Below are 15648 nucleotides of genomic sequence, written 5' to 3' on the forward strand. Positions count from 1 at the left end.
CCCCACATCAGGACTGTGCAGCTCCAGACTCTCCCAAGGGGAAATTTAAGATAAAAGATCTTAATCATATGTTTTTATTCAGTTTGGCAACATACACAGTAGAAATTGTTCTACTTACAACACTTGTAACAGTTGAAAACAGTTCACAATGCACCTACTGCCGTAAAACAGCTAGACAGGAAACAGGGACCTGGTTTAGCCAGGTTCTCGGGTCCCCTGCCCATTTACAGCAACAACAAGCCAATGGTTTAAGCAAACCACAGCAAATATGTTCAAAAGAAAAAAAAACATGAGCCTGCTACAAGTATGCCTAAAAGCTGTGCAGTATGGATGTCCAGGCAGTCAGAAATGCTGCAGAATTCTGACGGCATTGACAGAACCTATGCTCGTATCGTTTGCAAATGCCTCTGTGCCAGTGAGGGGCTAAACCAGGCATAGGTTGGGGGTGGGGGTGATAGGCATGATTTTGCTCTGTATACAGGGCTACAGTCTACTGTGGACACCTCAAAGTCTTCATAAAAATGCAAGTCTTGGCTACTTTTCAAAAGCTGTCACATATTTTGAGGGAGAGATGGGCGTACATGATAGGTGTGCTAAGCGCTTCTATGTGACTGGAGTTTTCTATACTAAAGAACTGTAGAGAGGGTCTATTTGTGCTGCAATGAGCACTGCTAAGCAAAACTGAAGGTAGTTGGATGGATGGTCAACCCAGAATTTCCTAAATGTTTCTAAAGACTTAAAACCCAATGTTTTCTAAATCCAAATTACGTATTTTTTCACAAATGAGGTCCTGAAACCCATCCTCCCTACAGTGCTGCAGGATGAATCTAATTTGGTCCACAGCACCATTCCTAGCAGCTCCCATGTGACTTTTTAGGAGACTATTCAGGCCCTGGCCCAGCTCATGGAAAAAGTATTGTCTGGTCTGCCTCCTAATGTAGGCATTTTGCTATATTCTGAACTGAGTTCTCTCCTGCTGTTTTGTGAGTTTTATGAGTTTTTTAAGTAAAAAACAGCAGTATACTGTACTTCACTTGGCAAGTTTATAGCTAGCGTTGTCTGAAAATGCATTTATATGACTTTGGTTTGTTGCCCCTCCCCCTTTTTCTTAAAAAGATGGTTTCAAGACAGACTTCTGAAATACAAAAATGCCGGTATTAAAAGCATGCACTTCATATTTAAAAATCTGAGCAAACATATAACAAGAGAAATTTGTCCTCACCAACAGCACTGCCAAGTCTATGCCCCTGGGCTTCAGGTTGTGCAGAGAGAGAGAGAAGGATACCTTTACCTCCACTGAATTGTCCACGATGGATGGATTTTGCAGTCGTTGCAGGGCGTCAGGCACTGTGTGACCCAGATCATAGGTGCTGCTTGCCTGATTCCAGCACTTTACTTTGGGTGCCACCAAAACAGTTTACTGAATTAGGAGTTGGAGATAGATCAAGTCTGTTAGTTGCATCTCTCGAGAGTCAGTGATCTGACTCATAAAGCAGATTGTTGGGGTACCACAAAAGGGATTCATATCTTTGTAGTTGTACTACCGGAGACAGGGTCATATTCTGGCTTAAGCATGCCTTCTTCTGATTCAGAAGCTAGTTTTTTCAGGTGATCCTTGTTTTTGGTATCTGGATGCATCTTATTCTTGGCTACAAAGAGAGATGGGGGGATCGGTAAGGTGCCTCACCACTGTGATTCACAACACACCCACATACTCCATGCAGCCTAGTTTCATCCATTCCCCTTCACTGGCTTTGGTGCCTACACCACCACCACTATCCTTGGACCGCAATCCCAATCCTTTGCAGAAACATGTACTCACCTTTCTTAATAGCCAACAGAATTCCAGCTATGATGACAAGCACCAGAACGAGCCCGAGCAATACCCATGGCAGAATGGCAGTGGTCCCTGTAGTAGAAGTTGGAAATGTAGGTGTGGGTGGGCATGAACAGGGTGTCCCTTCTGTCCCTGAACTCTGAGGATGTTGGGGTGTAGGGCAAGTAAGTCCATCACCTTCAGCTTTCGGTTGCCAGTGGGCTGTCAACTTCACCGGGGCATCCCATGCTTTGTGTTGCACCTGGCAGACATACTCGACTCCATCATCTGTCTCTCGCGGCAGGATGATACTCTGGATGGAGAATGTCCCATTATTCACTGTCTGGGGTTTAGATTCTATCTGCAGTTGAGGCACCCCATTTCGCAGCCAATGGACTTGAACGTCTTTGGGGTAGAATCCACTCACTAGGCACACCAGCACCTCAAGGGCCTCTGTTGACACCACCGTGAAAATCTGAAGGCTTGGGAGAGCTGTGTGGAATGAATGCAAGTTCAAGGTCCTGGATAATGAACAACAGTGGGATGTGCAAACTTACATTCACCAAAGTTCCATGACTGCAACAAGAAGAAGACCTAGACTGAATCCAGAGGAAGACCTAGACTGAATCCTCACAGGCACTTCAAGCGTATCTCAGCCCCCTGCAATTGTTGGGGGTGTACAAGTGAATTTTAAATTTACTTCTTTCAGGCTCCTAAATTCTCCCTGGAAGCTAAAATAAGTAAACTGAGGCTACTGTACTTTGGTCATATCATGAGAAAACAAGACTCACTAGAAAAGACAATAATACTAGGAAAAGCTGAAGGCAGTAGGAAAAGAGGAAGACCCAACATGAAATGGATTGACTCAATAAAGGAAGCCACAGCCTCCAATTTACAAGACCTTAGCAAGGCTGTTAATGATAGGATTTTTTGGAGGTCATTAATTCTTCACCATAAGTCAGAAGCAACTTGATGGTGCATAACACACACACATCATGCTCCTGAACTGACAAAGAGCCACGCAGAAAAGTTGATCACTTTACAGTGCATGTTTGATTTCAGCCGTGAAGGCGGGCCACATGGGCATAGGAACTCCCATTTCTAAATTCCGTAGTTTGAGGACACCATAAATAAAAGTACAGTCTTTATTCAGTAATAAATGAGCTATGGTTGTTGTGGGTTTTCCGGGCTGTATTGCTGTGGTCTTGGCATTGTGGTTCCTGACGTTTCGCCAGCAGCTGTGGCTGGCATCTTCAGAGGTGTAGCACCAAAAGACAGAGATCTCTCAGTGTCACAGTGTGGAAAAGATGTTGGCAGGTCATTTGTATCTACTCAGGAGGGGTGGGGTTGAGCTGAGTCATCCTGTAAGAGTTTCCCAGGGTGTTTCCCGCTAATGGTGGGAGGCTTCACTGTATCCTTAGGAGGTTCTTGAGAAATTCACAAGCATAAGCAAAACTTCAACAGGAAAGAAGAAACCTTAAGAATGAACAGAGCATGGTTTCCAGTTCTGAAAAACACCAGGCTAACAAAACACTCTATACTTGACAACAGAAGAGAAGATTAGCACATCAAGCACCAATCCATATGCAAAAGAACCTCCTCATGATACAGTGAAGCCTCCTGCCATTAGCATTCCACAACCTAGGAAACTCTGACTCAGCCCAACCCCACCCCTCCTGAGTAGATACAAATGACCTGCCAACATCTTTTCCACACTGTGACACTGAGAGATCTCTGTCTTTTGGTGCTACACCTCTGAAGATGCCAGCCACAGCTGCTGGCGAAACATCAGGAACCACAACGCCAAGACCACGGTAATACAGCCCGGAAAACCCACAACAACCATCATTTTCCGGCCGTGAAAGCCTTCGACAATACAATAAATGAGCTACTTTTCACTTTAATGACCAATGCCAAACATACAGAGCTTTTTGCCAGAGATGCAGAGATAAAGCATCCAGAGGCACAATGACTAATGGTAACTTGAAATTTAGTAACACAAGTACAGTGTGTATGTATTTCTGTAGTAGGCTCAGATCACTGGAACTCTCTGAATCTTGATCTAGCATGCAGTTCCCCTATGAATAATAGCAATGTACGGTCTTTAAGGGCAAAACATGTTATAGTTGGGATCCATGAGTGGCCACAGTGTGTGTGTGCGTGTGTGTGCGCTGCGTACGTGTGTGCGTGAGAGAGAGAGGGAGAAAGAGAGAGAGAGGTTTTGAATTTTGTTTTGGATGTTTTCACCTGTTCTTTCTCCAATGAAAGAATCAAGGCGGGCTACAATGATTTACAAGCTAGTATGCCCCCAAGATAAATCTCAGCTTGACTCCGAATTTCCTTAGGTAAATCACTGTAACCTTTTCACGTTACAGTGAATGCAAGCACGTCCTGCCTGCATGTGCATACATCTGTTTATCAGAAAGAGCCAACATATGTTCACTTTATGAATGAAACCAGGGACTAGTAACTAGATACATATGGAGTGTATAGTATCACACGTTCAGGTGTACATGCATTTACTGTGATGTGAGAATTACTCGACACACATACAAAGAGCAATCAAGTGTATGTTCTGAGAGCATACGGACTGTATGTGTGTTCACTGGAACTTGTGAACAGAGCTTTATTGTTAGCATTTAAGTGGTGATATTAATACTAGCTTAACCTGCTGAATTCTTGTAAAAACAAAAGGTGAGGAGTGCTAAGAAAGAGTGACTCTGTATCATCACTTCAGCTTAAGCACTAAATGCCTTTTTAAATTCCTGTTTGTGTTCAGAGAAGCACCAGGTGAGGAACTAGAGGGTTTGATCCTCTGAGCTGAGGGGTATGTCCTAAGGAGAAGCAATAGCACCACTTCCATACTGTTTCCACATGGCAGGACCAGGACTTGATGACTTTCTTATTTTGCAGGAAGATGTCAGTGTGATCCTGCAAAGTCATTCTAATTATTTTCTTTTTTTTGTAGGGTGGCAGTGGGTAGAACAAAGGTGTGGGTTGGGGCAGGAGTGCCAGAGAGCTGAATAAATAGCTGTGAGTCAGGGCTCCTGATATTTGGAGATAATAGAGGAGTAATTAGTATGGAGATAGGGGAGGTCAAGTGCCAGGACTCCTGGCTTCCTCTAGAAAGGGTCTCTCTTACCTTGTAGTTGCAAGTGGAAGTTTTCTTTAAGCAGACCTTTGAGTGATCTGTGCCTGACACGGCAGGAGAACTTGGCACTTGCATCAGAAATATTTGGTATGAGCTCCAAGATGCTTGTCACACTGTATAAGTTGTTGTGACTGTCCTGGCTAATGGGTGGTTTGGAGTCTTTCACAATCGTGCCATCCTTCAGCCATTCCACAGAGACATCATCGGGGTAAAAATCAGACACCGTACACGTCACAGCACCTGGCTTGAAAAGCTGCAACTTTGTGGATCCAACCTCTACACGTGGCTCAGCTGGAGGCAGAGAGGAAGTTTAAGAGGAGATCTCATCCAATGGAAGCCCTCTCCCAGCCACACAGCAGTCTCAATCTATAGTGACTAGTGATGGACAAAGATGCTCTTTTTTTATTTCTTTTTGGTATTCTCTGGTTGGCATGAGCCTTTTCATTTTAATGATTTTCATTGCCAGAGTCCCTTTCTTATGGGATGTGTGTGCCTGCAACAGTTTTAAGCCATTATACATGATACATGTGCAAATTATACAAATATATCAATGTAATCGGGAACAGTAGCTGCAAGGGACAGAAAATGCTTCAAAATGAAGACTCGTGAGTTCTATTCACATGAAAAGCAAACATCATAATGGGGAGGGAAGTGAGTTGAAGGAGTGAGGTTTTGTGGTTCAGTAACATCTCTAGTCTGGACTCGCTGCTTCTCTTACTACAGAGATGCTGCAATTCAGTTTGGAGGTAGACTGGAGGATTCATCCCATCACATTTCCCCGTGGGGTCCTTCTGCCTCCCCAGTTCCAGTAATCTCCCTCAAAGAATATCAAAAGAGCCTTTTCCTTCACCTTCAGCCATGGAGAACCGTGAGAATCATATATTGTGGAGTATAAGCTTCCCATCTCCACCTTAGACTTGCTAGGAGGCTCTAGGCAAGCTGTTTTTCTTACTGCCCAGTAATTTGGGGGACTTTACAGAGTTGGTGAAAACCTTTAAATGTGAAAATCTACTTGTCAGTAATGTGCGCCATGAGCACATTTGATGTAAATAAAGGGCTCTGGACATGAGAAATGGCAAATGTAAATAATGCCAAGAACCGTAGTAGTTGAAAAAGCACCACAGCAACATAAACTCCTTTTAGGCACTCCTGAAGACCTGTGAAACTGATGAGCATCCTCCACGTGTCAGGTGTCTCATCTGTTTTAGCTCTAAGTTCCGAAGGACAGTGCACCCAAGTCATGCCATGTGGGAGAAATGAGGCCATCACACATGAATTAGCCTTGAGGGTGCAAGTGTTGCGAGGGATCCTTCTCTTACAGAGATTCTGGAAAGCTGCTGCCAGTCAGAACAGACAACAATGGCCAAACTGACTAACTATGGGTTTGACTTAATATTGCAGTTGGATATGTATTTACTATTTCCCTTAACAGTGGACAGGGAGGAGAAAGGCTACCATGGAGAAAGGAGGGCCCATATTTATTATCTTTGCTTTTAATCCTGTTCAATTTCAGAGGAACCTAGGGGAGATGGCTGCATTTTGCATCCATAAAGCAGCCACATAAAGGTTTTGGCAACATGAGTGTCCTTAAATTAATACTCTGAAAGATAGAACATAGGGCAGCACCTCTCCCAAACATCTCATTGAATGGGGAGGTATGGGTCCTATGGCAGAAGGTGTTCCCTAGAGAACATGGGCCTGCACCCACTTTTCCTTTGCATCTCTTACCCTCCACTTTCAGCTCAAAGGTAGCCTCTTCTTTTTCAGGCGTAAAAATAACATGACACGTATAAACACCAGAATCCACATCTTGGACATGTGGGAGCAGCAGGGAGGCATCACCCACTAGCAGTCGCTCCTCTGACATCTCTGCTCCAGGCCTTATTGCGTCGAATCCATTTAAATACTCAGCAATATCCTTCTGGTCTCTTTTCCATGTTACAGCCAGATCACTCAGGACTATGGCCCTTGTGGAGTCTGAGATGTTACAAGGCAGCCGTACATTAGAGAATGGTAAGGCACGGATTGGCAATGAGGGCACCGACACCCTCAGAACTGCCCCTGAAAAAGACAGAGAAGTTTTACCAAGAGGGGAGTGGGATATGCAAACAGCCAAGGAACAAGGTGAGTTGTGTGGCCCCTCACACTAGTAGTGCTGTGGAGGTCAGTTGGCTGAGACCAAGCCAGCAGTGACAATGAGGGACACAGATTTGCTCATTTTCTCCTCCTGCACAGGTGGAAGTGATAGCACTGCCACCAGCCCTCTCATCCCGGGAGAAACAAACGGAACTCTCCAGAAGGCATTTGTGGCGCCTCATAATTTCCTCTAAGTTTCTTGTATGGCAGAGGGAGTAGACAGGATAGAAAGGCTTCATTTTAGCCCATGAACTTTTGTGGACTGCCAGGAACATTCTAAGTTCCACTGAGCATGTGCAGAGTGTTTTTCTCTCAGCACTAAATAATGCCAGTTTATAGTTTTAGGCCAATCAAACATGTGATTAGGATCTCCCAGTTCTTTAAAACTGAATGTGGAGGGGATTTGGATTACGTCCATGATACTGAGAAATGTTATTTTAACCCCTTCTCTGGCTTGTTTTTCTATGCCCCTCTCATTGTCCCCCATGCCACCCATGGGAGAAAACAGACAGGTACCCTTATTGACTCTATTGGTGAGTAACTGCAGGATTTGAGTCCAGTGGCACCTTAGAGACCAACAAGATTTTCAGGGTGTAAGTTTTCAAGAATCAGAGCTCCCTTCTTCAGACACTTCTGTTCTACTGCAGACCAACATGGATACCCACCTAAAAGCTGGTGAGTGAGGGGGAAGGGGCTTAAAACGCTCCTCAGTGCACTGGCCTGATCCAAATCACCTCCCCTGCACTTTTTAGCATTTTAAAATACCGCAGGAGATCATAACCGCAGATCTCCCAGGTCACATTCAGTTGGGTCTTTTAAAAGTCTTAGCTAGACTTTATCTCGCTACAGGACTTCCTTTTGCTGCCATTCTTTTTAAAAAACTTGACCGCAGGACAAACATGACAACTGTCAAAAGGCTGCTTCCACGTGGACATTCTGCTCTGCCTTGCTTCCTAAGACAGCCTCCCCGCCCCTCAACCCAGAGTATCTACTCAATGTCATCCTTCAATTGTTTACCTTTCGGGGTTTCATCTGATTGACTATGATCTTTCCCAAACCTGCTTCGGTACAATCTTGCTGGAAAGATCTTAGTCAAAGTGGGTTTGCCCACTGTTAGGATGGAAAAGTGTAGATTTTCCAGTCCCCTCCCCACAATCACCTCACACTATTTGCTCCTAGCAACCCCCTGCACCTGCCATTTTGCCCCTTATCAACCCCGTCTGGGGAAATGAGGGAAAGTATGGAGAATATCGCAGTGTGAATTCTCCAGTGCTGCTGCATGTCTCTGCATTTGCAGCAGCACTGATTGGGAATTGTCTCTGTGAAGATACAGCCATAAGGAGAAATCTAGGGTTTTATTGTAGGAATGACAGGACAGCAATAAGACTCCCCTGTGCCTGCCCCAAAAAGTGGTTGAAGAAAGTGGTCTAGTACAGAATACCTCCTGTGTAATTGGGTTGCCAACTTCCATGTGGGGCCTGGAGATTTCCTGGAATTATAACTCATTTCCAGATGACAAATATTAGTTTCCCTGGAAAAAATGGCTGCTTTGAAGGGGGGAACTCTATGGCATTATACCCTACTGAAGTCTCTCCCCTCCACAAACTCTGCCCTCCCCAAGCTCTACATCCAAATCTTCAGAAATTTCCCAATCTAAATTTGGCAAGGCTGTTGTGTAGCTCAGTGCTGCTACTCCCATATGTGTGTACCAAAGTTGAGAGGGTGGTCTGCAACAGCCTTGTAGTGTAGGTTCTCCATATTCCTTGGTATTATACCATCCATCTAATATAGTGCACCCACCTTTTTGTACAGTAATAGGTTAAATGAGCCTTTAAAATGCTATATTGGAAGTTACAGCCCTCCCTCACTTTCTGTTCATGGCTTATTTTTTAAATATTTCTCTGTGGGGGTGGGGGGCATACAAAATACCTCAGGTTGCAGTACAGGTAAGTGTAGCTAACACCCCTTCCCAAAAATCCAACCCATAAAAGATCAAGAGTCCAACAGCACCTATAAGACGAACAAAATTTGTGGTAGGGTATGAGCTTTCGTGAGTCACAGCTTTTCATGAGTCACAGCTCACTTCTTCAGAAGTGACTCACGAAAGCTCATTCCCTACCACAAATTTTGTTCATCTTATAGGTGCTCCTGGACTCTTGCTCTTTTCTACTGTTACAGACTAACATGGCTACTCATCTTGATCAAAACTCGTAAAACACACTCTGTTGAATGTCGGGACCTTGCTCTTTCCCCCTTGAATAGGATAAAACTGGGGCCAAACTAGTCGTTGGCTCTTTTAAAGAGTTTGGTTCCCCACAGCTGAACAGCTAATAAAAAAAAATAAAGCAGAGCCAATTTGGACTCAGAACTCTGCCACAGTGGGAAGGCTCCTGCCATTTTCAGCTCCAAACCAGCACTTGAGGAAGGTATTTCCCCATTTCTGCTACCAATTTCTGCTGGAGTATTCTTTGCATGTGGAGTGGCAAAAATGGGGAAATACCTCCCTCGTTTCAGAGTTGAATATGACTGGGGGGAGGAGCCCTCCTCCCTCCGATCAGAGTCCAAGAGGGCACTGCTCTATTTTTGAACAACCATTCTCTGCAGCTGCTGGGCGGCCGCAAGGAACATGAGCTGGGTCCCAAGTAGACATTGGCACGAACCAGAAAAAAACTGAACCATGGGATTCGTGGGGTTTCCACGAACCACAAACTGGCACAGTTATGAACCGGTTCGCGGGGTTTAAATGCCCCTTTTCGGCAGGGAAAGTGGCATTTAATCGTTTAAAGGGCCCTTTCCTGCAGCTTGCAAGGGGCAGGATCCTTTAAACTATCAGCTGGCAGGCAGGGGAATCCCCACCCCACCACCTGCCAGCTGATAGTTTAAAGGGACCTGTCCCTTGCAAGCAGCAAGGCCCTTTAAACTCCCCAAACCCCAGCCAGTTTAAATGGCCATTTTCCCCAGGGAAATGGCAATTTAAACTGCCCCTTTAATATGAACCAAACAAACCAGTAGTCCAGTTCGTGGAAGTTCGTGGAAACGAGCTTCCACAAAACCTGGTTTGCGAACCGAGGGCTGGTTCATGGATTTTTTTTGGTTCGTATTTAGGTTTGTGCCCATCTCTAGTCCCCAGACCCACAGCACAGCAAACTAGACATTCCGTTTTTCTTTTAAAAAGAGAATGGCTAGTTTGGCTCTTAGTGTATTGTAGCAGAAGAAAACAGAAGCCCAGTGACACCTAACTAACATGTTTCCTGAGGCTGCCCCTCTTCTCCATCTCTCTCCCTCTTTTCAGGGCGCTGCTTATCCCTTATCCCCCCTCCCCCCTCCCTCAATCAGCGGGACTTGCGTAATTTGATCCCTTATCTCGGCCACCCGTGGAGTAGGCATATTGAAAACATGTTTTAAGTCTCCCGCTCCCTCTGCTAACAGCTGCTACGGCAGCTCGCCTCGATCCAACTAGCGAGGGCGAGCCTTGGAAGCCGAAGCTTTCCGCTGGGTAAAAAGAACCTGTACTTACAGGCAGACTGTTGAAGGAGCAGCAGGGGCCACGGGAAGGCTCCAAGACCCCGCATAGTCGCATCGGCAGCAATAGTGCTGTTTTGGTTTCGCTTCTTCAGGCAGAAACATTCGCTTGCTCTTGGGAGATAACCGAAGCTGCAGCCAGTGCAATTAGAGCAACGCAACCTGCCAGTAAAGGATCAATGAAGTTCAGCATGAAGTTGAGTTCGGTGAAAAACTAAGGTTTGCATACATCCTCCTGGCCGTCAGTTATTTCATTTTCTCATGGTGCTTCTTCTTTTTTTTTTTTTTTGCTTTCTGTGCAGCACTTTTCCTTGGGTTTTTACTTCAGCGCACCACTTTTCTAGACTAATGGCTTCTGCTGACACCCACGAGACGCTTGTTTGTTTCCTCCAGGAAGCCACAGGATGGGCGAGGCTGCATTTCTTCTCCATTCTGAACCCCTGGAAGACATATCTGTGGAACAGCCCCAGTCCACATAATTTATGGCAAGGCCGCTCATTTGGGGATCAGCGGCTGTTGCCAGACAGCCTAGTGCTCTAACATACTTAAAGTTATTTCGTTGTGTGAAATATCTATCAAAAACAAAAAACCCTCAGTGTTATGAACATTTCCATGAAAGGGCGCAAGCTTGTTGGGTATCATTCCACTCTCCGGCTAAAATATTAGGAGGCAGGAGTGAATTTACATCTTAGTAATTGGGCAGACTATGGCGTTCTTTTCTTGACATCTCCAGAAGGGCTGGAGACTAAAATAAAAAATGAAATGTTCAGCATGAAGTTGAGTTCGGTGAAAAACTAAGGTTTGCATACATCCTCCTGGCCGTCAGTTATTTCATTTTCTCATGGTGCTTCTTTTTTTTTTTTCTTTCTGTGCAGCACTTTTCCTTGGGTTTTTACTTCAGCGCACCACTTTTCTAGACAAAGACTAATGGCTTCTGCTGACACCCACGAGACGCTTGTTTGTTTCCTCCAGGAAGCCACAGGATGGGCGAGGCTGCATTTCTTCTCCATTCTGAACCCCTGGAAGACATATCTGTGGAACAGCCCCAGTCCACATAATTTATGGCAAGGCCGCTCATTTGGGGATCAGCGGCTGTTGCCAGACAGCCAGGTACTCTAACATGCTTAAAGTTATTTCGTTGTGTGAAATATCTATCAAAAACAAAAAACCCTCAGTGTTATGAACATTTCCATGAAAGGGCGCAAGCTTGTTGGGTATCATTCCACTCTCCGGCTAAAATATTAGGAGGCAGGAGTGAATTTACATCTTAGTAATTGGGCAGACTATGGCGTTCTTTTCTTGACATCTCCAGAAGGGCTGGAGACTAAAATAAAAAATGAAATGTTTGAGGGAAAGACCTGGGACAACCCTGAGGGGGCCAGCCCCTCCCCCAACACTCATGGCTATCAATATAGGCTGGCACACTAGATAATAATAATAATAATAACATTCGATTTATATACTGCCCTTCAGGACAACTTCATGCCCACTCAGAGCAGTTTACAAAGTATGTCATTATTATCCCCACAACAAAAAACCCTGTGAGGTGGGTGGGGCTGAGAGAGCTCCAGAGAGCCGTGACTAGCCCAAGGTCACCCAGCTGGCTTCAAGTGGAGGAGTGGGGCATCAAACCTCTGGGTTCAATGCTGTATGTGAGGTGATTACTTACACCTTCAGGAAAACGCTACGTTTGGGAAAGATTCTTAAAGAAGCACGATGAGATCACTTCCAGTTGCACAGGAAGTGACAGTGCCCATTCCACCACCACCCACCTCCTACCAGTTGGCAACTCTGCATCCACCACAGCAGCTCTCTGGGACAACATGCCTGAGGTCTTGTGACAGGCATTTCATCATCATCATCTTCCTGGGAAGACTGTTAGAAACTAATTTTTCAAAATAGTAAAAAGTCCAGTAGCCCCTTTAAGACTAACCAACTTTAATTTTAAAGGTGCTACCGGACTTTTTACTATTTTGCAACTACAGACTAACACGGCTAACTCCTCTGGATCTATGATTTTCAAAGGTTTTCAGTTACTATTGGAGTCAGTTGGTGTAGAATAAAGTTGTTAAGAGTGCTAGACTAGATCTGAGACACCAGGTTCAAACCTCTGCTCTACCATGGAAGCACTCTGGGTGACTTTGGTTTTTCTCTTAACCTGGGTCGAATCCACATTACTCATTCTAAGTCGCATGTTCCCCGCATTCCCCACGCAATCCCGAGTGCCGGTCACATTACCTCATTAAACAGATGCATTTCATTCGCATTTCTCCCAAATATGTGGTCACAGGTTTTCAACGGGAGTTTCACGGTGGCCGTGAACAGGCCAATGCGCAATTTACGCGGTTTTTTTAAAAACCACCCCCCTTCCTGTCTCTCCGGCCGTTCCAAGAGTTCCTATTGGCTGATTCAACTTGCAAGTGCTCCGTAGTCTGCAAAAGACTGTTTTTGACTTCATAGCATTGGATTTATTGATTATGCTGTTTCTGAATCAAATCTGGTAGTTCGAAAAATCATTTTGGGGTGAATCCATCCTCAGAACGGACTCGCGAAACTTCCTTTTTAACTGTTTTTTATTTTTTTTATTTTATATTACTGTAATATCGAAATTACGAAATATCGAAATAATGACACTCCAAGGAAGTGAAACTTCAGTAAAATTCAGGCACTGAACTGTCCTGCATAGGAAATGCCCACGAAAGCTTCCCACATGCTTCCAAATTTCCAAAAAAGAAACGGAAGAGCCATCAGTGCTGTCAGTGGGGGAAAGAGAGGCAACATTATCTTCAATGAAGTTTCTTTATAAGGCAAGATCGAAATAACGGAAAAGTGCGCTCAAAAAAATTTTAAAAAATGGGCAGGAAGAAAAGGTCCCGCCCAAAAAAGCGGTTTTTGAGCGGCCATGTGACCGGAGGAACGCGCGAGAAAGACGGATCGGAAGCAGGAATGTGAACGAAGAGGAAAAAATCGCGGATTGGAGGCAAACGGAAGATATCCGATAAACATGCGGGTAATGGGTGAATGTGGATTCGACCCTAATCTTCCTGACAAGGTAGTTGCTGTGAGAATGGAGAATGCTCTTGTAAGCTGTTTGGGGTTCCCATTGGACAGAAAAGCAGAGTATAAATAAGTAAATAAAATTGATTCTCTGCTATTTAATAATGTTGGTTGTGGCTTTTTTTCTGAGTGGTAAAATGCTGATTTCTTGCATGCATTTGGGTTTTGGAGAGGCATGTAGATTGTGTCCTAATGTTTGAGCAGGATTGTTTTTATGTAAATGTTTGTCAGGATTGTTTTTATGTAAATATTTGACCTCTTGCCCCCTTTCAGGGGTCATTTCATAGAAAAAGAGCTGGAGGAACTTGTTAGCATAACTCATTAGCATATGCCTCTTGCCATCAGTAGAAGTGTGCCATTCGTATAATTGAATTGCATATGCCACACCGTCTGACATCACCTATCCTGGCTGTTTTGGACCCAATCCTGGCCATTAAGGGCCAAAATTGGGCCCAAAATGGTCAGGATCAGGCCGCTGATGAGCGGGAGAGTGATCCACCACCCGTCAGAGGCCCGATCTGGGCCATTTCGGCCCCAATCCAGGCCAAAACAGGCCCCAAACGGCTGAGAGTCAGGTGGGCGGGGCCACCTGACATGTGACCTCTTTGGGGAACTGCGTTCCTGTGCATTCCCCTTCAAAATGAGCCCTGCTTGTTACAGAATTAAAAAAGAAATGTCACTCTCTGACAAACTGGAGGGAAGGCAGCACTAAGTCGATGTAGTAATTTACTGTGGTCTATCGCTGAGCACCAGTCTTACCTGCTGGTATTCAGAAATGCCAGCCCTGCTCATGGAACCCCCTGGCATGGCATCTCACCAGTTTTGAAGCTGGCTGTGGTTAGGCATGGTGATTGAAGGCCCTTTGTGCATTCTCAAGTTCATTTTTTCACATGACCAGGGAAAAAGTAGACTAGGAAGGGGGCATTGACCACCTCTTGTCCAATTCCTCCCCAAAATCTTAGAACTGGTTTTGCTAAATGAGGAAATCAGGAAGCAATAGATGGTCCAAGATACCAGAGTTAAATGTAGCATTTAAAAAAATTGTACAAGACATGAGAGCTTGGCAAAGCAGGTTACAGCAAGATAAATAACAGTCAGGAAAGAACACCTGTTGACTGGGGCAGCACTCCATAGAAACCTTCCCCATTATGTATATATACAAAGCCACATCCCACAGGGAAATCCATCAACCGAGACAGACAGTTTTTTCACCAGAGAGTTGAAGGCAGTTTGAAAAAAAAAAACCTGCTGTTCATCCATGCATGCTCATACTGCTGTAGGTTTTGATAATTATATCTGTACACACCCTATTTACAGGAGCTGGTGTGGCCATATCTGCTCTCGCTTCTTTGTTTGCGCCTAACATATCTGTCTCCAAATTTAGGTGGGTAGCTGTGTTAGTCTGCAGTAGATCTTTGAATGGACTTTGTATTGACTCTGAAATTGAACGGTTTCTTTCACGTCCTAAGACTATGTTGGAATTGAAATAGTTGGTGGCCTGATGAAGGATTTGTCCTGAAACGAGCCAAATTATATTGGACCGGTAAGCTCGTTGCCACTCAGCGTTTTTTTGATGTCTTCAACCAGCTCCCACGGACCTCGGGACATCACGAATCAACAGCGACGTGATTAAAGACAGAACCACTTACTTGTTGGATATTTGAAGATATTTATTGGAACTTTTTCTTGCTCTTAGTGGTTATTGTACCACATTGTTATTCACTGTTGTAATTTCTATTGTAAATTTGTACATAGGGCAATATACCTTTTGGCTTGCTTCCTTTGTTGTTTTTGGGTTAGTCTGCAGTAGAACAGCAGGATATGAGTCCAGTGGCACCTCGGAGACCAACAAGATTTTCAGAGTGTAAACTTTTGAGAGTCAGAGCTCAAGAAGGGTTCCCTTGGTTCCCAAAGCTCAAGAAGGGAACTTGGACTCTCGAAAGCTTACACTCTGAAAATGTTTTTG

General features: G+C 44.6%; 1 gene segment (V, D, J or C); it reads right to left on the bottom strand.

The window, feature by feature from the left end:
* Positions 1–60: 60 nt before the first annotated feature.
* Positions 61–10955, bottom strand: LOC129338770 (immunoglobulin heavy constant gamma 2-like). The segment is given in 6 exon segments: positions 61–1649; positions 1823–1909; positions 2015–2308; positions 4959–5258; positions 6696–7028; positions 10621–10955. Coding segments are annotated over 6 exon segments (1197 nt in total).
* Between the last annotated feature and the right edge of the window lie 4693 nt (positions 10956–15648).

Source organism: Eublepharis macularius, chromosome 12 (assembly GCF_028583425.1).
Source record: "Eublepharis macularius isolate TG4126 chromosome 12, MPM_Emac_v1.0, whole genome shotgun sequence".
Classification (NCBI taxonomy): Eukaryota; Metazoa; Chordata; class Lepidosauria; order Squamata; family Eublepharidae; genus Eublepharis; species Eublepharis macularius.